We start from the raw sequence: 24729 nt of genomic DNA, 5'->3' as shown, positions 1-24729 counted from the left end.
TAATTTAAACACCTTTCTGAAAAGGCATATGAATCATGCGTGCTTCTGTATAATGATTGTGTAGTGATGGAGATACAGAACATATAATGACATAGTTACCAAATTAGGTGTTATTTTACATATACAGACCTACGCGTCATGATATGGCTGTATAAGCTGGCTAGGCATACGGCAGTGGCATGGCAGATCCTTTTATTTCGCATTGCGTAACACCGTATTGATTGGAGTGGAGAAGGGTAGGAAACAGGAGATGCAATCATTCAGCTGACCAATCTAATTATTTATTTATATTTATCTATATTTATTTTATAGTTATATATTTTTATTTATTTATTTGTTTGTTTATAGATATATATATATATACACACACATATTACTCTCTGGACTTTTTCTGTGTAATCCAAGCACCTCCCAATGCTGACAAATGCAAATGCTCACACTGCCTGTGTGGCACCAGCTCTGCCCCCTCTCCAGGAGGGAAAGGGGGGGGTTGCAGAGGGCTGTCCCCCTGCAGGACTGAGCTAACCACCACACTCAGCCCTCCTTGTCGCTCTGGCTCATTCAGCATCTTCTTCACTGGTCCAAAACCCTGGTCCAAAAAGAGGGAAAGGGGCTAAACTGGCATGGGTGGAATATACGCCCAATGCGACTGCAAATACTTTTACTGCTATTCCTTTAGCTGTTGTTTACAAAACAAACGTGTGCTCATCTGTTCTCTGGCCAACAATGATTTCACTTGTCAAAACTGCGTAATAAGACATCATTTAATCTAAAAACATATGGAGAAAAGTTGGCAGCTAAATATGAATTTTAATGTCCATTGTATGTTTTCCACTGTGATTACCTCACCTGTTAATGCTCTCAGCATCTTAATATACCTCATACAGAGGTTATCAATAATTGATACATTTTGTAAAAGTCTGTTTGTTCTGATGTGAAATTGTTACCTTTCAAAAGACATGATTCTATCTTTCCACCTCTTTTACAAGTAAAATGAATAAACAACATATTTTGAACATGACTAGAAGGCTGGATATCTTTTTCAAAGGGAAAACATAAAGGGAAAAGAAAAAAGGAATTCCCACTAGTTGTTACTATTAAAATACTTGTTTATAGGTGATGTGCTAAAGGAAGCTATTTGGGAAGCATTCCTTGTTACACACAGGTTATGCAAATGTTGCCAGGCTGTATCAAACCTTGCCTTGGAGTGGTTGTGCAAGCTGAAGTCATCTCTGAAGAGATTGAAATGGCACAAATGGATTTCCCAGTCATCACAAAAATAGTTGTGTCTAGGTAGTTGGTGAATGTTTGTTTGGGTAGGTTGGTCATCCTCTGTGTGCACTATTATTTCTTCAGAAAACAACCTGCACTGAGAAATCCCATTTTTCTGCACCCAATTAAGGGTACCTTTAATTTCTCTGAAGTTAAATGAAAACCGAAACTTCTTGTCTAGGCTCCCTTTCTTATGCAAAGTTGGACCAGGGAATCTTTTGAGGTCCCTTCCAACCTGGGCTGCTCTATACGAGATGACTCACAGCATCACTGTCTAAACTGGTGAGGCAGGCATCAGTCCAAGGGCCTGACTGCACGTGGCCGTCAGACGGTGTGGTCTTCAGGTGACAAGTTTCACTATCTTTGTAGGCAAGGTTGTTGCAGATCTGGGGTGGAATCCCGTTCTTGCTGAAGTCAACTGGAGCCTAGGAGGAGAGAAGAAGGATTGCATCTTTTGTTACTTCCCTCAGCAGAAGAGTGTGGTGCCGATGTGATACTGCCGCTCCAGTCTGTGTCGGTGTTTTGGGTTAGAGCAGTGCAAGTGAAAACCTGCATATTTAAAAGTAATCATCCCTCACATCTGCTAAAATCATTTACTGTAAACTGCATCACCACTTCAGAGACAGGCTTTCAATACAGGTAGTGCAATGGAGTTGTTTGCTGGGTGTAGCCGCCACTGGTACCTGACCAAGCAGGCCCGTGGACTGTGCTGGCACTGACAAGTGGGCTTTGTGCTGCTTTCCTCAAAGCCAGGCAAGCACGAGGTGGTTTCCACTTGATTCTTTTTATGTCATAAATCAGGATTCACAGCCACAATTAGAAGCAGACAAACCTTGGCTACGTGCTCATTCAGTGGATGTGCTCTAGGACCAGCCCTGCAATACAGTGGAAGATAGTGGGAGATTTTGCAGAAAAATCAGCGTGTCAGAATCAATAGCCGTGATTATCCCGCAGTAACGACGTTTAATGGTCGTGGGCCATGTTCTTCAGACTGGATTACGGAGGCAAGCATCTGAGTGTCTGCTGCAAGAAGATAAAGAGCACCATTTGAGTGGAGATGGAGGTTTTGCTAAGTAATCGACTTCCTTGGCTGCCTTCTGTAAAAAGCTGAATTCCTCCTGTAAAATTTCTTTTCACAATGAGTAAGTCAAGTGGAAATACAGCATGAGAAATGAGAACAGGCTTCTAAGGTGCTCAGAAAAATGTTCATCCTATTAGCGGTACAGGGACAAAAAATAACAAGTCTAGGCACAACATTTGAAGACTTATATTTAAGGCATCCTCTCGAATTTATAATAACCCATATGTGTCTGGAACTCAATCTGATTCTAAAGACACCCGTAGGCCAGTTCTTATCGTTTTACTTTATTTGTGACTGTGGAGAGCATCACATTGCTGTTAGTCTTCCTTTGCTGTCCGTGCTGGTCAGGTACGGCACCCTGCACGTACACACGGCAACAGATCTCTCTGTCTCAAAGGCACGGAAAATGCTGCTGGTACTGAGATAATTAGAGCACGCAGTATTGCCCTTACCTCTTGCATCACCAAATCAAGCATAAGAAGGCACTGTTTCAGATCTTACATTGGTTTCTTCTACAAAACCTAGAAAACTAAGCACCAGATGAACCAAGGATTCAGTCAGGTTTATTATCTCCCAGTAATTTCAAAAGCCTTTTTCTTGTAATTTGCTATTCTAAAAGCAAACACTTTATCTGAATCTTCCATTATCTTGTACCATGAGACTTATTTAAATCTAAGTGTCAGTAATATGGAAGGGATTGGATCCAGGGTGTATCCTTCAAAAGATGGAACTTCAGAATACATGAATTGAAATATGAATACATGAAATTCTCTGGGATGCCACTATAGTGAAGTATGTCCTTTATCTGCTTTTGTCTCGCTCCCCCGTTGGTGCTAGTACATAAGCAGAGAGACCAGGACTGCCAAGAGGGATCTGTCAAACGCAGGACGCCTTGGAGTGGTTATCCAAAATTATTCCATTAGCTGCTCTTACAGAATACTTAGGACATCAGTGCATTGCATAAGATGCGGAGGTTTCCACCACAGTATCCAGCAGAGCTGAGGGCCACCGTGGAGCAGCTCCTTTGTGTTTCAGTTGAGACGTACCGGACTTGTTCCTGAAAAGCTCCAGCAGGGACTGGGGGGATTTTACAGCCCATTTGAGCGATGAACACAGCCCAGCATCAGCAGAACTGTTTCCTGAGCTGTGAATTTTCCCAAGGTAGAGTTCATTTTCTTGCTACACTGGCACCGTACAAGCAGCACGAGGAAAATTCATCACAGGGGAAGGACAGTGACCCCTCTCAGGTGCTGCGCTGGTGGGGTGGCCCAGCACCACGCTGAGATCCTTCCCCCCGGGGAGATATTTAATAACATTAATAATATAGTAGTAGTGGTACTATGGAGCAAGCAGCTGTGAGGTTCATCTGAAAATCTGGCGCTTGCTGGCAACTGCAACCTGAGGCATCCATGTGGCCAGTGCGTGTATTCACATCAGCCAGCCCAGCTCCATCTGTAACCTTTTCTTCCTCTTTTAAATAAAAAGGTTGTTCTTATTTCTCTTGAAAGATTCCTTATAGTGGACTGCAGCACAATTAAGTTTGCCTTTTTTTTATTTATTACTAATACCCCAAAAAGTAGTATATCAGCAAACTAAATGTTCCGGGGGATAAGCACAGATGAAATCATGTATCAGCCCTGGTAGAAGTCGTATGAATTATTTAGTTATTAGTTTGGGTGGAGAATTCTATTTCATGAAAGCCTTTGGTATTTTTAAATTTTATTTTCATTCTGCAGAGGGATGAAGATAACTCTCAGATATTTTCACAAAAATGGAATTGTTGAAATGGCCTTGTCTGCCAGCTGCACTTTCCTAAATGTATCATATACTGACCTGAAACGTGCTACACCTCCATGTAATGTCTGTTCTGCCTGACAAAGAGCAAAGATCTCAGTCATAGATCATTCTGAGTTTGGAGTAGGAACTGAATCTGGGACTAATGTAATGGCAGAAACTTCAGAGAAATGGGATGCTTCTCTTGTTCTGCCTCTTGGCTTATTTTCACCATAATGAAAAAAGCACCAGTGGCTGGTCACACACAGCACACTACCAGGCGGCAGAGAAACTGCTGCAAGGAAAAGTGTTAGTTGTAAAAATGCCAAAATACATTACAGAATGCCAGAATACTTTCGTTCAGTTTTTTTAATAAGTTTTAACACATTTTCTTCATTTAAAAAAACAAGGGAGTACTCGAATTCTTCCAAATGCAGAAATACTGACCCACTGCACCCATCTGCCAACCTGGGCAGGGTCCGAGTTAGCAGCTCAAGGGTCAGAGGGGAAGAAAGCTGACATCAAAATGTGCCAAGTCTCAATGGCATAGCTGCCCAGCGACCCCCAGGACACAACCAGCCAGGGGGTGCAGGGGTGCGAACCGTGCTGCTGCTCAGCCCTGCACCCCGCCAGCTGTGGACTGGCTGCAGAGCAGCTGCTTTGTGCTTTCCAGTCACATAACTGGTTTTATTTGATTTTTACTTGCTTTCTGCTTGCTTTTTTTTAAACATGCATTTTCTTTCTCTGAAATGCTAACAGTTACTCCGGCCTTCAGTGTGCAAAAAAACCCAAAAAAGCAAATCTAAAGAAATTTAAGTTAAAGGTGTTAAATGGGCACAGGCTGCCCAGAGAGGCTGTGGGGTCTCCTTTGGAGACATTCAGAACATGCCTGGAAATGGCTCCATGCAACCTGCTGTGGGAGACCCTGCTCTGGTAAGGGGTTAGACTGGGTGGGCTCCAAAGATGCCTCCCACCCCTACCTTCTGTGACTGTGATTCTGTGAATGTATGGAGCTCTGAGCAGCAACCACACTGGCAGAGGTATCTGAGATGGTGCTCATTAAATACGTCTCCAAAGGGAACAGGAGGCTGGACCCAGTTGGTCTCTGCTGCAATCAGTGACAAAGCACATTTACACCAGCAAGTGCAGGTCTGATCTTTCTCCATCTGTGTCTTCGTCCTCAGTGTTTACTGAGGAAGAAGAGCTTGGGAGAATCACTGAGGTTTGTGCTGGGTGGCAGTGGGAGGAGGGGAGCCCCCAGAAATGGGACTCACCTCTCTCCTCTGCCATCAGCCCTCCTGTCTTGGAGAGAAGCCCCAAAGGAGTAGTGCTATTTTTTTTGTTCTCAAAAAACATTTTCCACTGGTGAACATTGCAGAAGAAGAAGAGAATCAGAATCGCATTGTGAAAGAGGTTTTGCTGGGTTCCGCAGTGGGTGCAGCGTCACCCTTCCTGGGCGCTGCACAGGGCAGGCTTGCTGCACGGCTGTGTGTTCTCGGCCAGGTTTGCTCCCTGCTCTCACTGCTGCAAGGGCTCGTCCTAACCAGTGAGGCAGAAGGAGCTCTTTGCTTTGGGCAGCACCTTATTTATACCATAAAGGAGCACTGCAGCTTTTAATTATTTCATGTATGTGGGATGCTTTTCTGTGATAAACTATGCAAAAGTGGTTTTTTTTCTGTTCAGAATACTCCACCAGCATGCCTTGTAGAAGTGGGGGCAAAATGGTGTGGAGATACGCATGGATGCTGATGTTTGGGTGGGACTTCTGTTTTCTTTGTTTTGTTTTCACCAAGCTTTAAACTGTTTTTGTATAATAGGCTGGTTAAACTGCAGGCTAATAACTTAGTTGTCTTGGTTAGACATGCAGGTACCTTTGTGGCTGGTTATTTATCTATAAACTTGCCATCGCTGCTATAAAAAGGTTTGTAATATCCCAATAATAAATGCATTCATCACCACATCTTCTGTAATCACTGCAGTTCCTGAGCCACTATTTGGCACTCATTAGCTGAAACTCCCATTCACCTATAATTTATGAGAAGCATACAATTATGTGTTATCACTACTTCAAGTGATTACTACACTGTATGTTTTTAAGATAATGGCATGAAACACTCCATGATGAATTACACCTCTCTAGGTAGCTTTGCTTCTGTCATTAACTCTACTATTTTACTTAAACCAACCTGGAGAGAATTGTCTTGCAGGGTTGGTATTACCTCTCAGAGAAGAGTCCCAGGTCAATACTGATCCAATAAAGGACATGACACAGCACACAATTATCTCCCACCTCGCGTGTTGTATCTACTCATAGTGTAGATATTATTGTAAGGAAATCCTAAAATCCAAATTGTTTTCACTTGGAAAGAATGTTTTTTCATTAAGCCTTGATAGTGAAAAAAGCCTATTAGGAAGGGCACGTGAGACACAAACCCTGAATATTAAGAAATCCCTGGAGCCTGGGCAACGCTGACCTTTGCCACTGGTCTGCCTGGAGAAAGGAGAGGTAAAGCTGGCAGCTCCGCTGTGGAGCAGGAGCACCCACACCTTTCCTGTTGACACTTTTTTCTCACTACGTTTGATGTGTTTTACGCTTAACATCTAGAGAGGACCTCACTGTAGCCCTGGTTCTGCAGGCAGGTATTCATAACGTTCCCAGCACTGGGAGGCAAGGCGGTAGCTAGCAGGTTCACCGTGCTGCATGGTCCCAGTGCCCAGCCTGGCCGCAGAAGGGGGCTGCGGCGTGGGGAGGGGCAAGTGGGGCAGCCCGGGCAGGCAGGACAGCTGCCCTGCCAGCACAAGGGCACCTCCTACCCCTTGCCATGCTGCTCCTGCTGGGGTCTCTGGGCAGCACGGCATAGGGAACCACCCAACGGAGCACAGAGCTAGGTGTCTGCCTACATTCTTCTTTTATTGCATATGTTAAAAGACTGGTAAACAGCGTTTGCCATTTTTCCCCGTTACACCTGCCTTTTGCTTTAGTCTTCTAAAATGTCACAGAGGCAAGTGCAGAGAAAGTCTATATCAAGGGGGTCCGTGCATGTGGGAGCCCAGGATTCCTTGCCTGGCTGCATGCCTTCCTCTGGGGGACCTCCCACGGGGGCTGCCTGGAGACCCTGGGTCCTTCTCCTGGGCTGGGAGCTCCATCTCGGGTGGATATTTGCATTCAGCACAGTGAACCTCCAGTTTTCTCCTAGAAGAAGCTGGTGGGGCTGCTCCCTGCTCAGGGCACAAGCTATGTCCACTGCCTGCAAGCCTGCCTCTCTGTATTCTGCCAGTGCTGCAGCTGGTGCGAGCCCCGCATCGCCATGATGCTGTATTCATTATCAAATTACGGCATTTATGTAGATGCTGAGTATAAGAGCCATCCAACACTCATTATTTTATCCTGAATGTGTGTTACTGTAATAGTCTCCCCTTTGTAAGCCCTCATTTTTCTGTCAGAGCTTATTGCATTGGTGAAGAAACCTTTGTTTCATTTTAGCATGAAAAATAAAGACTAAGGTAACTGTTCTGAAACTGAAATAAATGCAGTTAATTAGTATAATGGCTGCTTTAATTCAGTTATATATTTCTGAATGCTAAAATCCTTCAATAGTGTGCTGTGATATTGAAAATTTGGAAAGTAACACTGTGTGTCCATGGAGCCAATGTTTTCTCGTTCTCTAGGCAAGATCCTTTGCCTTGCTGTGGTCTCAGAGCTTATGTCGCTTTTTATTCCTTTAATTTGTGTTTCAGTGTCATGTAGCAAAAAAGAAAGGGGGGGGGGGGGGAATCGCCATCTGGGTTGGCTTCCATCATCAGAAGAAACAGCTGACTTATATATTCCTATAAAATAAACATGATTGGCTCTTGAATTTTCAAAGAGCCCTCTCCCTTAAGAAAAGTGCAAAATAATAAAGACAAAACCATGCAGTGAATCAGTCCCTTACTTTTCTGCATTGGCAATTTCTTCTTCATAATTTCTGGAAGTCAGTGTTTCTATCTCCTACCTCTTTAGGAATTAATAAATATCAAATGTAGCAGCCAGCCCCTTTTTAATATTTCAAATAATATGATTAAGCTGGGAGTTAGTCTCTGAAAATGAAACCAAGACTATCAGAACCAATAATATTGTGTGATACCCTTTCTGAGCATTCAAAGAGAAAATACTATGTGTTTCCATGAATAATTAGTAGCTAATAATTCTTAGCTTTACACTACACTGTTTTGTTCATTTTAGTATGAAAATGTATCTGTGAAAGGGGTGGGAAAATTTTCATATAAATGAAAGCAACAAATCAATGGATCGCAGTTGTGACACCAACAGCTTCTCGGTCCTTGCTGTGGAAAGAAGCCACTTCCCTGGGGCAGGAGGGAAACACGTCGTGGTGATGGGAAGGGGGGTGTGTGTGTGTGTGTGTGTGTACAATAAGCGTTAGAGGCCAGGAAATCCCAGTGGAGGTGGGCTTTTGCCTGACTTGGATGCACTGGCAGGTGTTGAGGCTGAAAGCGATACAGGTTAAAGTTCAAATAATATCAGCTGTAGAGCAAATTACATTTAAAATCTTGTAGAAGCAGAAGAGTAAACAGTTTTGCGACTAATTACTAATATTCTACTGATTTTCTATGTAAAATATTTGGGATATAGCGATTAATCTATGTTTTATCTGCAGATAGATTTTCTAGAATACTTAAAGCATCTCCATGAGTTTAATAAAGGCAAGAAGCTGGAGATATGTAATGAAGAAGATCTATTCTGCTTCCTCTCCCAGTCTTTTTGTCCTGCTTTCTCTCCCTGCCTCCTCTTTTGTTCCGTCTGCAGGCTGGCAGGTACCTGGCAACTTTGTCACGGCCAGCTACAGAGCAGAAAATCAGATGAGTTCTCATGGTTAATAAACTATACATCGATTCTCTGAAGCAGTGAAAGTGGCAGAGGAGCAGAGCAGGGAGGTTAATTATGCTAATTACTCATGAAAATTCAGGTAGCACGTATACCCATTTACTTTGGGCAGTTTGCCAGATAAAAAGCTCATACCGTTATCTGCTCCTTTCGGAAAAGTCCATGGGTCAGCAAATATTTAAAGAATTATCTTGGTTTCTCCCTAAGTTTGCAGATCTCCAGTTCTGAGCTGCTATTTCATAAAGCAATGTAATGGACTGCTGAGAATCACAGAAAATAGAGGGTAGTAAGTTTGGAAGAACGTCTTTATTTAAAGGAGGTAATTACAAAGAAGTGTATTGATATGGTGCTAAATGAATTATTTGACTGCAAACACTGGGTAAAATGTCTCCAGCATGTCTTGTCTGTTCGGCTTGGAAGGGGAGGAGATGCTGTGACATCGCTAGCTCCTTCGCTGTCAGTGCAACAGATCAGTCTGCTGTTTTCCCAAAGATGCCTCCGAGCAGAGGCTGCAGGAGGGAGAAGGCAAGGCTGGAGACTCAGCCACCACCCGCACAGCACTGCCGAAGGCCAGGAAGGGTTTCCTGCAGGGACCCCCCCCGTAGCTTTGTCCTGAGGGGGCAGCTGTGGGGGGATCGCTGCCCTGTGGCATCTCCTTCCCGATGCCCAGAGGGAGACGGGCTTTGGAGACTCTTCATCCTCCATTGGGTAGATATGCTGCATCTGTTGAACCTGACAAGCAAACTTGCTCTATAAAGGGGTTTGGTACCTATGGGGCTTTGCAGCCCCTAAAGAGCAGAATGCGCGCAAAGAGGGAAGGAAAGCTGCCCCTCTGTGCACGTTAACACCTCAGCGTGCCGTCAGGGCTCTCCACCACTGGTGTGGGAAGACAAAGATCACCGGAGACCGACTTGTTGGGGAGAAGGAAAGCCGGTAGCAGGGCGGGAGAAAGGAGGAGGGTTTGGCAGCCAGGTTGGCCAAAGGGTGGCAGGAGCAGAAGCTGAGGTGGGCTTGGGGCAGTGGGGGGGGCAGGGCACTTGCTGAGAGGAGGCAGGACCCTACCAGGGGTGTCTGAGAGGGAGCAAAACAGAGTTTGCAGGACCTATGTTAAACGCTGCAAAGTTCACGAGTGTTTGCTGTCAGCTGGCGGCTGCACAGAGGGAGGAACTGCCATCTATATTCGATCCATGAGCACCACTTCTCCTTAATCCCAGCTCGTCTGTGCCGTTTCAGGAGTGCGGCATGCACGGATTCACGTGGGTTGGTGTTTGCTGTGAGCAGGAGAGGGCAGGCGGCTCAGCACGGGGGAGCTGGGCTGGGAAGGGGCACGTTCTTACAAAGAACCCTCGTCACATCGCAGCCGAGCGCTGCTGCCGCTCTGCAGGCAGAAAGCAGCGGTAACGGCACATCTAAGGACTTAGACGTGCAATGGGGACGTTCAGGTTGACACTCAATTCCAGGCAAAGCTGGTTATTTATTTTAGGTCTGTTTTGGCTGCTGTGAGGCAGTTTTGGGGTTCTAATTTTAAACTCTGTTTTCAAAGAACTGCTTCTCTCTCCTGTTTTACATAACGCCTCTTCATCAGACTTTCCAGAAACTGCCTGTGCACGTTTCTGTCCCATCCACAACAGAACAGTCTCCCTCTGCAGGATAATTCAATATTTGCATGTTTCATAAAGAAATAGCAATACTTTTCTTTTTTTGTTTTGTTCTGGGCTTTTTTTTTGGGGGGGGGGGGTGTCTTCCTAAGATTAAGATTTTTAAATTTTGTTGAGTCTTTCTTGTTATTAATGCCCTGTATGCCTTGTTTCCTGGGTGCAGTTCCTCTGTAATATTTCATGCTTGCTATGCCTCAGAGGTAATTCAGCTCCTGCAGCTGCAGCTGAGCGCTGGCCAGGCCTTCTCCCCAGGTGACCTGCTGGTCCTTGTGCTCACTCTTCCAGGCCTGGCAAGTTAGGTCCCTGAGAAAATGGTGAAATTTGGGCTACAGCATCTTTACACTCCGGATGCACTGAGCTTGTGGCAGTGCCTGTGCTGCTGGGGGGAGCGGGGGGCACCCCGAGGCTCAGGCACAGGGACAGCCGGGCTTGGTGTGTGCCAGCCCATGCACCTGCCAGCGATGCATCAGCTCCCGGATGGTCTGAGACTCTTGTCTCAGGTAAATATTTAAAAAAAAAAAAAATCTGGGATGAACATGAGCAGTTGCACAGGTGTTTTTTTGGTTTTTTTATGCAGAATTTCATGCTTTGAGCTTTAGTATACGAGAGAAAATTGATTTTGATTACAGTATTAAAAGGATCATCTATAGTTGCACCTGAGTTCTTTTTATTGTTCAGAGAATTTTCCCTAGGGTACCAAACTTTAAGTTGTTATTTGTAAGAATCCATGGAGAACCCAGAGAAGGCATTTATGAGACCACCAGGAAAAGGACTTTGCAGAAGTTCTTAGCAGGTTTCTGGTGTGATTTCCTAGTTCTGAAGCGTGGATCTATAACTTTATGTTCTGAGCTCCTGGGTGTTTTTCTAGGCTGAACCTCGACCCTTGTGTTTCTTTCTCCCCTTGCTGCTTAGCTCAAAACCAACCTCCTTTAAAGGAAGAAAAATTTTAGCAACGCTTTTTTTTTTTTTTCTGTGTTCTGAGGAAAGTGGCTATAACTCAATGCCAAAACCAATTTCACTGTTAAACAAAAAGATGCTGTGGTAAGCAATAACAGCTCTGTTAAGAGCTTCACGTCTGCTTTGGTGCATGCTCACCCCATGCAGGGTGATGGGAAGGGGACGCTGCCATCCCCTGTGGGCGGTGCAGTCAGCTCCTCCAACACCTAAAGCACCAGTTATCTGAAACCATTAACATTTTCAGATTGAATCCTTCTAGGTGTTCAGGGGAAAGGGTTCAAGGACATTCAGTAAATTAGATGAAACTTTTAACCCAAATTGTGACAGAATTACTGGTTTTAGAGACACAAGCCTACACAGAAACGAGTCATGTGCTGATCTGGAATGCGTAGGGATGTGTTTCCTGGAGGAAGCATCTCACAGTACGTCACTGAGCATCTCCTCTGTATCAGGGATGTGTTTTGAACGGCTCTGCAGCTGGGCAGGGCCACAGCCCCCGGTGGCCTTCCTGGCCGGCCAGCTTTCCCGTGGCTCCTGGCACTCAGCTCCCACCTTCCCACCCGGGGGGAGCGGGGCAGAGATGGTGAGGTGGGAGCACTGGCAGGAGGTCCCTGAGGCTGAACGGCTGGAGTTAAAGGGTTGCAGGGATTGAATTTACCTACAGATTTATAAGACAGTTTTTAACTTGCTTACCCTTCCAGCCTTGCGATCTGGGTCCAGCAAGCAGTCACACCAGAAATTAGGATAATGGTCCCTTTTGGTCCTACTTGAATGAAGGACCAAAAAGGACTTTTTTCCCTGTGAAGTGCTGCCCGAGTGCTGCCCAGGTGTAACCCCGGAGGGTGTAGTGAAGGCCGTTTGGAGACAGGTGCACATCAAACACGCAGGGGACGTGTGGGACACGGGGCAGCCGTGTGCGCAGTCCGTGTGGTGTGTTCCAAGGGCAGCGAAGGGGATGCTCCAGCCCCAGCTGCACTGTGAAGGATCTTGTAAAAAGGGACCGTGTGCAGTTTTAATTAAGCAATTGGGAAGTACTGTTTTTTACAAAGATTAATAGGTCTATGTTTTAATTATGGGGGAATAATAGACTAGAGAGCTAGGAAAGTGGGAGGTATCAAAAATGAGAGGATTAAAAACTTTAAGGAAGCTGGGTGAGACTGTATTTTTCCATAGTTACAAATTGCAAAAGATCGTCCCCATTAATAATGATTGGAAAACTAATAAAATACCTTCAGCTGTATATGACAGGTAACATTAAAATCTATTTTCTATGCTTGTTGAGTAGAGAATTTCTGATTACAATCATCAGTTAAAAAGTAAATTGTTCTTTTTTCCAATCTTCCAAGTTTAAAAATAGAAGAATTATCTTCTGAGTTCATCTATAGTTTAATCAATACTTCTCCAAGCAATGTAAAGGTAAAAAGAGCAAAAGTCACTGTTTAATGATTGTTATGCTTTCTTCAGTTGTGCTACAGTGTTATTATTAACTTCTAAAAATAATCGGTCCTATGCATAGATTTTAAAAATTACTTTGCAGAAAATGCTGCCATGGTGTGCAGGAAGTTTAAAAACAGAATTTAAGGAAGGAGAGGAAAGGGGGAAGAGAGGGCAGGTCACTAATACTTGTCATTTCTACTGGTTGTCATCTTTTCAATAATTTATTTCTCATATATAACTGTAAGAAATGTTTTATTGTTGGACTTTATGAAACAACAGCATGCTTTGGCTTGAACCATCGGCCAGTGATCGGCAGGGATCGACCACAGCTCCCGCGTTCCTGGTGCTGAACTCTTGACCGTGCACCTTCAGTGATGGGATCCCACAGGGGTTTGTGTGTGCTGAACTAGAACCGTGCATTGCTCTGGTGTCATTATTTGATGTATTTCTGGCACGTAACATCAGGATGAGTTGAAGAGGAGTTGGGCTCTTAGCTCAAGGCTCAGACCCACCCTGAGGGAGCTGCAGTGGAAGGCTGCCAGATCTCCATAGGTTCACCTGAAATCAAAACTCTGCTCAAACTCACTTATCTGGCTTGGTGAAAATTTGTGTTTATGTTCCCTGTTATATTTGGAAGACTTAATGGGCAAATCGCTCCAGAGTGCAAACCTGAATTTTATGGGTTTAGTAAAATTTGCTTGGCAACTCCCGTTGTGGTATTTGTAGCGTGCTTTGCCCACCTAGACTGCTGTAGTCTTAAGGAACCAGAGGCTCTCACAGAGGACTTTGGTCAGCACTGCCCTGTGCGCTGCAGGACTGAACGTGGCCATTGCACTGCCTGCCTGAGTCGCACCCCTGCACGGGCATGGCGAGGGGCTGCTGGGACCCCTCCAGCTGGGTTCCCTGTAGTTCTTACCATGTTGCTTGCGCTGTCTTCTCTCATTGTAGCCGCCTTTCCTCCCCTGTCTTCACTGGCGAGGTGCCTGGGCCATGGCCGAGTGTACCCCGAGTGGCGCAGGGGTGCGGACGGGGAGGGCATGCCTGTGCAGCGAGGCAGCCCACCTACACGGCGGAGCTGGCCCACCACAGCCTGCCAGCCAGAAGAGCCCATGTCTGTCTAGGCATGTTCATGTTTGTGCAATGAAAGCAACACAGAGTTATCACTTCTTATCTGCAACTCAAAAACCAACATTCAAATACCGTCCTTGGTTAAAATGAAGTGCATCCAGAGATCAAGCATGTGAGAAATGCAGCTGTAGGGAGAACTGCAGCAGCCGCAGGGAGGACTGCAGCGGCTGTGCCCAGGGTCACCTGCGGTGCTGCAGCCCGAGTCCACCCACACTGCTCAGAGCCCACGAGCTTGCTTGGGGTCAGTGCTTTTGTTGATCTCGGTGCTTATTTTTTGCAAATACGTACACGATTGGTTGGTCAAGTCACAAAAAACATGTGGAAGGACTGCTCTTTCATGGGAAATTATAAAGGTATGGGCAAAAAAAAGATAAAGCTTTTATTTAAAGGGGTAAAAAAATCCTTATTTCTCCTCATTTCTGTGTCTGCAGTAACAACAGTGCAGAAGCCTGGCCTCCAGTGGCCAGGAGCACACATCGGGGAATGTGTAGTCCAAGTCGCCTGCAGAATAGCTTTAAGCAATAACTGTGTTTTCAGAAATGAGAAGTGATTTGCAAACAGAAGGGATTAAATTTGTTAGATTAGAAAACATTCCTGAGATGAATCCTCTGATTACTTCTTCCGTGCAGTAAATACACAACTTATCCATTGCATCTTGCATGTCTAGTGGGAAAATACAGCAAGTTGGCTGCTATTTAACTTCAAGGCCATCCTATGCAAAATATTGCAGGCAAATTCTGCAACATTTTCAAATCAGTTCACTCCCACAGTGTTAGGGAACTTGCATGGGTTTTGAGTAAAAGTAGAGAAAAGAGTGCTCTGAGCTTTTGAAGGAGCCTGTCTGAGGTAAAATATTTAATCTGTTTTCAAAGAACCTTATTTGGAATGTAATTTTTAGCTTGAAATTGTTGTGCTTCCACCATACAACATGCTTCATCAGGGTCTGAACAAGACTGAAATGTAATCTCCTAGTTACATTTTTAGAAATACCTTTGGTGATTTTTTTGTTTTATCAGAGTTGAAAATCTTTCTCAACAACTAAACATCTGTTACATTTTTAGTCCTTGGTTTTCATGTTTTACAGAACAGTTGTATACAGCGTACTTCTCGTTAATTAGTGGGGTATAGAAGAAAGTTGTGTTTAGCAGGATTTTATCTCTATCCATGATAATTGTGCACCTAAAAATTATAAAGCAAATTTTCGTATTTGTTTTAGGAAGTCATTTTGAGAAAATTTGTATATCAAGTAAAACAGCAAGAGGTCTCTGTTCCTTTCTGCACTGATGTATCTCCCCTTTTCTCAGCCAGACAGCCTTGATATCAGAAGGGCTGTGGTTATATGAGAAGTTTTGGGAAACTTTTGCAGCTGTGCCGGCGCTGGCTGGGAGAGAGCTCCTTCCCTTCGCAGGAGCTGGGACGGGGCTGTGTGCTGGGTTCGGCTGGAAGCAGCCCTGGGAGCACAGGGATGGCTCAGCCATTGCCGAGCAGCGCCTGCACAGCGCCGGGGGCTGTTCTGCTCCTCACCCCCCACAGCCAGCAGCTGGGGGGCACAGGGAGCTGGGGGGGGGACATGCCGCGCCAGCTGCCCCCCCCGAGCCCAGGGGTACCCACCCCGTACGGCCTCACGCTCAGCATGGAGCGCTGGGGGAAGGAGGAGGAAGGGGGGGCCGCTGGCAGCGATGGCGCTGGTCTCCCCCAGCCCCGTTAGGTGTGCTGGAGCCCTGCTGCCCTGGGGGGGCTGAGCACCTCCTGCCCTGGGAGGTGCTGGGGGAACGCCTGGGCTTGCTCTGCTTGTGCACACAGCTGGTGCTGTACCTGGGGAACTGCCTTCATCTCAGCCCACCCGTTTTCTCACTTTCACCCTCCCGAGTCTCTCCCCACCCCGCTGGGGGGAGGGAGCGAGCGGCTGGGGGGGCTGAGCTGCCGCCGGGTGTTAAGCCCCATCAGGGCCTTTCAGAACAGGCGCCGTCAGAAGGGTGTAAGGATGCTTCGGAGCTGCCACGACAGCAGCCCTGAGCACCCCCCTTCTTAGCATGGTCTGCATCTGATGAGAATTCCACTTTTGTTTTTAATTAATAACCAAAAATTTCAACTTTGTTTTGTTTTGGTTTTTTTATTTATTAAGCAAGGATAATTATTTTCTTAGAAGCTGCACAGAGGGCAGGGAATTTGTGACATGAGGCTGGTTTTGTGTGCTGGGAGAGGAGGCTGTTGTTTCTCTCTTGTGGGAAGAAGCCATAGTGCTAGTGCTTTCTTGCATCTTTTTCGATGTGTGCATGTGTATAAATAACAAGGGAGTTAAATAAAATAGGAAATGCTTACTGAAACTACAGGCTACCTTCAAAACCACTCACTTATAACTGACCGTATCCAACTGCTTCAGAAATACCAGTAGAAAAGAAACGAATTGTAGAAAAACATCAGCGAGTCTGATGTTTCTGTGCTTCTCCCCAGTCTTCTGTTCATTAGGATCAGTTTGAAAATGTTCACGAGACTTTGAAAGTGGCTCCTTGCCTTCTCCAAATGGGACCAGACCCCACAAAACTCCTCCTGCAGCGATTCACAGATATCTGCTGTGCTCCTCATCCTCAAAGTGATACTTCCCCACGACATCCCAATTCCCTGTTATATAAACTGATGTTTTATCCCATATTGTATGCAGCTTCTCTCAGAACCCTTTCAGATTTCATGTTGAGATCATTAATTAAATGAATGAATAGTTATTTTCATTATCTATTTCTGAAGAATTTCAGCCTGATGCTTCTAGTTTCTTATTCCTAAAGGGAATGTCATTTCTCTGCTTAAACAATACTGCCATACGCTTAAGCTACGAAATCACCATTTTCTGCCATCTAACAGTTCCATAGTTGTGCTATTTTAATGTTTTATCAAAGAGATGAGATCTATTGCATTCTCTTCTTCTGTTGGATTTCCTTCATGTAAAAAACCTCTTTATCAAATAAAAATGTCCCATTAGTCTGTCGCACTTTGTATTACCTTCCTTCAACTTTTAAAGTTGTTTTAAAGCCTTAAACTCTATTGTGGGCATGGTGGTTAGCCTCAAATTTGCCTGATTCACTCCCTACATTTCCGTAAGTGGAGATAATACATTTATGGTTTCCCAGTCACATAGCATCACTTTCAGACTGCTTAAAAAAACCACCCCACATGCGCCGGGGTTTGCAGTTGCATGCTCTCAAACGTGAGCCCGTCAGGGTTTTTCTCTGCCCTTGACTCCATTAGCTGCTCTGCCTTTTCCCACATGACAGATGGCACCTTCTTTATGGGAAACTGGAGTACAGCGCCCAGTTGGCTTTTGAGCCACAGCTAAATATCCTCAACCTCACTGCAGACAGGCTGTCGTACCCATCAGCTGGTGAAGGTCCCTCTGCACGCTGTCTCTGCCCTTTTATCCCCTCACTTCTCAGGCACCGAGAGGGACTCCCCTTGCCGGCCATTGCCTCCCAGACACCCTTCTCACAGTCTCATTTTCCCATGCTCTCTACCCAAGGTATGACCATTTGATTTTGCTCAGGTCTCATCTCCTCCCACCAGTCCTTCCTTTTCTTTATGACAAATGTTTTCTTGTCTATGGCAAGGTGGTACTTGAAGTATCTCCAGTGTTTCTGTTCTCGTATTCTCATACTTTACACAGTCCTCTGCTCTGCCGGTGTTTGCTGGTTTTCTTCCCGTCATTGTTTTCTTTCCTCACTTGCTGCTCTTTCATGCATTTTCCTGGCTGCTCACAAAAATCATCATTCTGGCTGAAGTTCCAGAGACCATCCCTGGTCTGTCATGTCAAGTAATTGCTTTCAGTCAAACGCTGCAAAGCAGAATGTAGACATCCCAGCATCACTTGAACACACAGTTGAAATGTCCGTGGGATGGAGGAGTGGTCTTTAGTGTCCTTTCTGTCTCTGGCTCTCCTGCCTGTCACCAGCGTCACTCCCCTCTTTCCAGATGATAGAAAAAGTTGACGGCTATTCCAAAGCCATCAATTACATTAACAATCAGATCATCTCCCGGGAGCGGTTTTATCCCTGCAGCCTGTGTGCTGCTGAGTGGCCTCTCCTTTACCTCTCCCAGCGACAAGGGTTCCTCAGCTCCAGTGCAGCTTTGTGTCATACAGCCACAGAACCACAGAATCACTGAGGCTGGAAAAGACCTTTAACCCCATCAGGTCCAACCCTTAACCCAGCACTGCCAAGCCCACCGCTAACCCTTGTCCCTAAGCGCCCCATCTACATGTTTTTTGACACTTCCATGAATAGTGATCCCACCACGTCCCTGGGCAGCCTGTTTCAGGGCTTGACCATCCTCTGGCATTGCCCGTTCACCGTGGCCACAGCTCTGCCCGCCTGAGGGTCAGAAGTCCCCCACACTCGCACCAGCGCTGGCTCACCCCTGCGGGCATCCCGCCCCAACAACCTCTGCCTGCCTTCTGATGTACTTCACTGTGCTAAGAAATGCTGTCAGCTGTATTCACCAGCTTCTTACCACTTTTTCCGCAGTTTTAGTAACTGTGTTTGGTGCCGTGCTGTTCTTGGGCCTTGTCAGTGGTGTTTGGTAGTATCCTTCACAGTGCACGTCTCCTCATCCCAGTGTGCAAGTGAGCAGCTTCAGACGGAAGGCTATTTTAGAGAGAAATCACAAATGTTTCCTAACGTGCAATACAAAATATTGACAACAGCAGCATGTTGCAGTGTTTAATTACCTTAGTACAAGGTTATACTTCTGTTATGCCTGGGTGGCTTTTTTTTTTTTGGTTGCATATCTACGGAAAGGATTTTCAATTAACATTGACCTTTAATACTCTGACTGGTTTTGGATTCTACAGAAGGTGAAACGGACTACAAATTAGGTTTTGCAATATACCTTGTTCTTTATATTTCTCAACTGATTAGTTTCCGACAGTTTGCAGTACCTACACTGGTGCATTCAGCTTGCAATTCCCTTGCAATCTCCGGTGCCATGTTCAAACCCCCAAGATATTGTGTAGAAATGCTGTCAGACTCTTCTGATGTAGGTGTTTTCATTCTCCAGCTGTACTTCTTTACTCTTAAAAAAACCAAAACCCACACATACACACACACAGAAAAAAACCAAAAACCAAACCAGTGTTTACTTTATGGAGGAATATTTTTGAACTAAAATTTAGAAGGAAAAAATCTGTCTAGAGTACATCTGCTTCTGATTGTAGGGGTGTTGTTATTCACTGAGCTCCAGTTATGGTGGTTATTACACCCCAAAGAGCACTATTTTTAGTTATTATTCTAGTAATAATTGTAAAAAAGCTGAAATATGACATAATAAATCACATTTGTTCAAGTCACTACCATACCACAGCTGTTTAAAAAAAATGTTTCGTAGGACTATGCTTTATATTGCATGGCTGCTGTCAGCAGGGAAATCCATGCTAATCGTACGTATGTTTGCTTTAAACGAGATGTCTTGGATGTGATTAGCAATGACAAATCTAATAACCCTCTGAAAAGAAAAAAACCCATTGTTTTGGATTCTAAGATGCCATTATAGTTTTTGGTGAGAAAAGTCTCCTGGTTCCTTAACTAAGCAAGCAGAAGTTTATCATGCCTTAGGAGAAAGGCAGAACTTGGTGCAGACACCCATGCCCCCTCCCGATCCTCACAGGCTGAGGCTGGAGGACAAAAGGCTGCCCCGGTGAGGCCACTGAGTCCAGTTCAGAAATAACTGAGACTTTCTGCCTACTGCTCCGCTGACTGCTCACAGCAGGGGAATCAGAAAGGAAGGGCATAGCAGAAAAAAATATATTTATTGTGCATTTGCAAGACAGGCTTTTGGTTTTATGGTGGTTTGTCAATTAAAAAATTATTTGTATTTTGAGATTCAACTCTAATATATTACAGCTATATTCAGTCTAAAAATCAATAGCAAGTTAATGGTATTTAAGAGCTCCTAAGTTTTTGTAATTACCGGTTTCACCTTTTTTTGCAGGTGTTACTTGGAAGATGGAGCGTCAAAAGGTGCCTGGCTCAATCGGTCGAGTATTATTTTTGCTGGAAGTGATAAGTGGTCAGTAGACCCTCGAGTTTCAATCGCAACAGCAAACAGAAGAGAATACAGCCTGCAGATACAGGACGTAGACGTGACAGATGACGGTCCGTACACTTGTTCTGTGCAAACTCAACACACTCCTAGAACGATGCAGGTGCACTTAACTGTACAAGGTATGTGTTTAAACAAACTGTTATTGGAGATGTACTAGACAGAAATAGTTTATGGATGGGAAGTGTCAGCTAAGCACATTTTAAAGCTTTTTTTTCTATCTGTCTTTCTTTTTTCTTGGATGTATGTAACCAAAGATTTGTATGTGGCTCTGGGCCCCTGCAAACATAATTAGCCCAGAAGGGTCTCCAATTTGCCAAAATCAGGTTGAAGCCCTCACTCCTGCTTTTCTGACAATTGAACAAGCTGTGAAAATATGAGAGGGAAATACCAGTGCACTGGCTGAGGTACAGGTCCCCGCAGCAAGACTCTGCTGGTACCCGTCAGTCTGGTGCGGGTCTCCTGCATGGCTCAAAACACACTTGTTTGGCGCCGTATTCAGCCTGGTCACCATGTAAAGGGGCACAATCAGGTGCTGAGTTCATAGAAGGTTTACAGCCTTTGCATTTTAAATTGATACCAAATATTGCCAGAAACACCCCTGTTTCCTTTACGATGGGAAGATGCATTCAGAAATAGCCAGTGCTGCTCCTGCAGCATGCCGTGGAAGGGTCCCTGTAGATCAGGACCCAGCTGTCCTTGGGGACGGAACAAGGCCATGAGACGTGCTTTAATCATCATGTAATAAAAGTATCAAGTAAAATTTGACTGATGGGTGCGGTCAGAAAGACGCCAGAGTGCATTCTGTCGTGCAGAATTTGCAGGCGGCACAGCCGTCAGCCGCACCGGCACCCCGACAGCCCAGCTCCAAGTTTCCACAGGACTATTCTGATGCGAGTTTTAAAGGAGGAAAGGTTTTTTGTGTGGTTTGTGGGCTCCTTCAGAGGCAGCTGCTTGAGGGCAGCCTGGGAGAAAGCACAGAAGTGCTTCATCCCGTGGTGCAGGGCAGCAGGTCACTCCTCGGGAAGCTGGTCACCTTCCTGGCACAGCTCAGCTACAGAGGGGGAGGCACCTGGGCGCGTCGCCCCCCCGGCAGCCCCGCCGTGCCTTCTGCCCTCCCCAGAGCACTCGGCTTACCGGCCTGCCTGCACGCATCCTACTCCCCTGAAGCTTTAAGTGTGAAGGTTTCTGTAAATTTTATTGGCATTTAAAAGGTGCAGTATTTCGTTTGACTTCTCCGGTGCATGCCGTCACAAGCATTGTTATAAAAACAAGAAATAACTCATTGGCTTAAGAAAAGCAAAGCTAGACTGCATAATGCAATTTTCCAAAAATAGAAATAGAAGTTCTATTAGATTTAGAAATTTAACATAAAGCAGTAAAACCAAAATAAGTGGAGACAAAGTAAGCTGATTTTGCATTTAATTCCATAGTTTTTCTTTCTTCCTGACCAGTTTTCTGACAGAAATACCGAGATCCCACTGTTGTTAGTAACAGCGGTCTGCTCAATTCCGTGAGGCAGTTTTCTGTTATAAGCGCTGCAGAACAACCATGTGAGTTTTACACCCGTGAAGGTCATATTTATTGTATGGTTCCAGGGTGAACAATTCTTAGTTTTGATTGTCTTTGTCATAGTTAATGCCCTCATGCAAGGGGCTAAAAAAATTGGGAAATGAATTGTATGTATAAAACATATAAATAGGAGCTTAAAATCAATTAGGCTAACTACAATTATATAGAGAAATAATAACTCAATAGTTAAAATATGCATAATTATTAAGCGATTGCATTTATATCTTCAGAAATGCAAAGTATAACCTAGGGCTTTAACTTATTAGTCTTTGGTGTAATCATCATTAATATTTCCTTTTGCATTTTTATGAGTAATAAAGCAATGAATATAAACCAGAAGAATTTAAATGGCAATCTCTATTAATCCATATGGCACACCAAAATCCCTTACAAATAACATGTACGAAATGCTTCTGAAACTAATTATCCTTAACCACTGGACCTTTAGAACCCGGTGGTTTGTAAGACTGTAGCTCTGTAAGAGCCAAGTGCACTGTTTGCATAAAGAACATTATTTTGTTAGTGCAGCCAAAGAGCTGTCTCTTGGCCAGTTTTATAACTTTCTTCAGTTGCATGAGGCTGTTGCATGAGGACCTGCAAACGTACTGTTTATGGGGGGCAGGGGAGTGTTCAGGGATTGCAGAAGTATTTGTATGCTATCAGATTGGGAAGCTGGAATGAAGAAGCTGTGACAGTATCAATTAATATTTGGATTGTCTATATATATGTCTGCAATTACTCCAATGTTATTTCAGTTGTATTTTATGTAGGAAGTAGGGACCAGCTCCATGAAGCATAGCCAGGACAAGTAAGCCATTTTCAAGATTATTTAAAAAAAAAAAAAAAAAGTATCACTGTCCCTGTATTTTTCCCTGTGTAGCTCTGTTAGCACTTGGCAAGAAGGGAAAGCTGCTGATCTCCCTGCTTGCAGAGAGAGGCCCTGCACCCGCTGGGCAGCAGAGTGGCATCAGCAGCTCTGGATGATGCTCCATCCCATCTCGGTGCAGATTGTGGCTATTCCTCTCCATTCCAGCTTGTATCTTTATGTGCATATTACTGTAGATATTAATAATTATCAGCCATGCAATGGATGCTCAGCAGAAGGGATGTGAGCCATACGAACTGCTCATCCCACGTGGGTGGGATCCCACCTTGGAGCAACACTGGGGTTGGCACGGTAATTTAGAGAGACCTGCATCACACTTACTGCTGGCGTCACCTGTCTAGCAGACCTGCACGGGTCTGCTGCATGTAAGCACTTTACATCGGGCCACTTCGTACTTAGAACAAAGCCATCACTTCACCCTCCACGTGCTGAGACTAGGATGTAAGGATGCAAGATTCATGCATCCTTTGAGATGGAGATTGACCTGTCTGAAAGTAACCGAGACTGTAAATGAAACATCAAAGAGCTAATTGCTGCTATAAGCTTATATATCCTTTCCTGCTGAATAGGGTTCATAGGGATGATATAATAACATTTTATAGAAGCAGTTTTATGTTTCCTTTTAATATTGTTCATTGCTTTGTATTTCAAGATTAGAAACAACTTCTGCTATTGGGGAGAAATAAATGAAAGGCAAAGCAAGCCTTTTGCCAAAGTAAAATCATTCCGTCAAAGGGCTGGGCTTCCTTTTACATTTTGAATAAATGATCAGCCGCAGACCTAGAGCAGCACATGAAATAACAGAGGAAAAAGAAAATTTAAAAGCAAAATCTTAGCCCTTTAAAATTCCTCTGCCCTACAGGCTGTATTCTGTCGAGTAATGTTGAAAGAAGACGTTCTCCTGCTGAAAACAGCAGAGCTGGAAGAGCTGGGGGTATGTGCATTGGGTCACAAATTAAATGAATGAAGACTTATGTGTGATCATAAGCTCTCAAATAGGTTCAGACTCCAGGCTGCAAAATTATTTGCTGTGAAACTCCACTTTAAAAGCCATGTAAATTCAACACACTCTCTTTTTTTTTCTTTTTTTTTTTTTTTAATTGGTGTATGTATGAGGTTTGTCTATACACACAGAACCAGCAGCTTCATTTTGAGTATCCTCTTCTCTGCTGTTTGGGGTGACAATTTCTAAACATATTCCTGTAAGTGTTTCGGAGAATAAATACATTTTAATGGGTTAAAGATGCCTTAATTACCATGTGTAAAACATAGAGAGGTAGCATGATCGTAAATAACCACAGTGGAAGGGAAGCAGCAGCCACTCCATCCCTGCTCCAGGCACGGATGCAGGGAGCAGCGAGACCTCGTGGGATTTGGCCACAGCCAAGCAGGGAGCTCTGGCAGAGCTTGAAGTTGAGTTTCAGTCTCCCAAATCCCTGCCTGAATGAGACCACCAAGTCTACGTCACTGTTACTTATTACATAGTTACACCTTTTCATACCAAGAACATTAATCAAGATATAATTAATAAAAAGAGAAAAGCCTAATGTGTCTTTAGCCCACACTGACATCAGTGAAAGAAAAATCACATAAAAGCGAGGAAGATAATCCAGTTAACTTTACTTCAGTGACCTTAATGAAAAGAAGTGAGAATTATGAAGTAATTAATTAAAAGTTTAGAAGGTAGGAGTTTGTAATCAACGCAGTCTACCTCAGTGCCAGATGCTTTATCTGCAAAGTCATGAACTGCAGATGATTTAAACATCAGATGTTTGCCACAGTAAAGTAAAAAAAATTAAATGCCTCTTACCACCCTATATTGCTCATAATTTTTCTAGCACAAGGTTGCTATTTCTGCCATTTTTAATCTGACATTTATTTTACCAAAGTTTAAATTGCATCCTCCAAGCTGTGTTTCCCTTTCAATTTGCAAAAATATTAAGACATGTTTATCAGCGTCCTTGAGAATTAATTTTGCCGCAGGGCAGAGCGACAGGTC

The 24729-nt window shown here is 44.4% G+C and overlaps 1 protein-coding gene across 1 annotated transcript in view; it reads left to right on the top strand.

The window, feature by feature from the left end:
• NEGR1 (neuronal growth regulator 1) overlaps nucleotides 1–24729 on the top strand; it is a 295277-nt gene that overhangs the window by 117615 nt on the left and 152933 nt on the right. The window contains 1 exon segment of the mRNA XM_055815591.1: nucleotides 20162–20394. Within this exon segment, the coding sequence (XP_055671566.1) occupies nucleotides 20162–20394 (233 nt within the window).

The sequence above is a fragment of the Falco peregrinus genome, chromosome 10 (genome assembly GCF_023634155.1).
Source record: "Falco peregrinus isolate bFalPer1 chromosome 10, bFalPer1.pri, whole genome shotgun sequence".
Lineage (NCBI taxonomy): Eukaryota > Metazoa > Chordata > Aves > Falconiformes > Falconidae > Falco > Falco peregrinus.
Note: the sequence above shows the minus strand (reverse complement) of the source record. Positions and strands in the feature narration are given on the sequence as shown.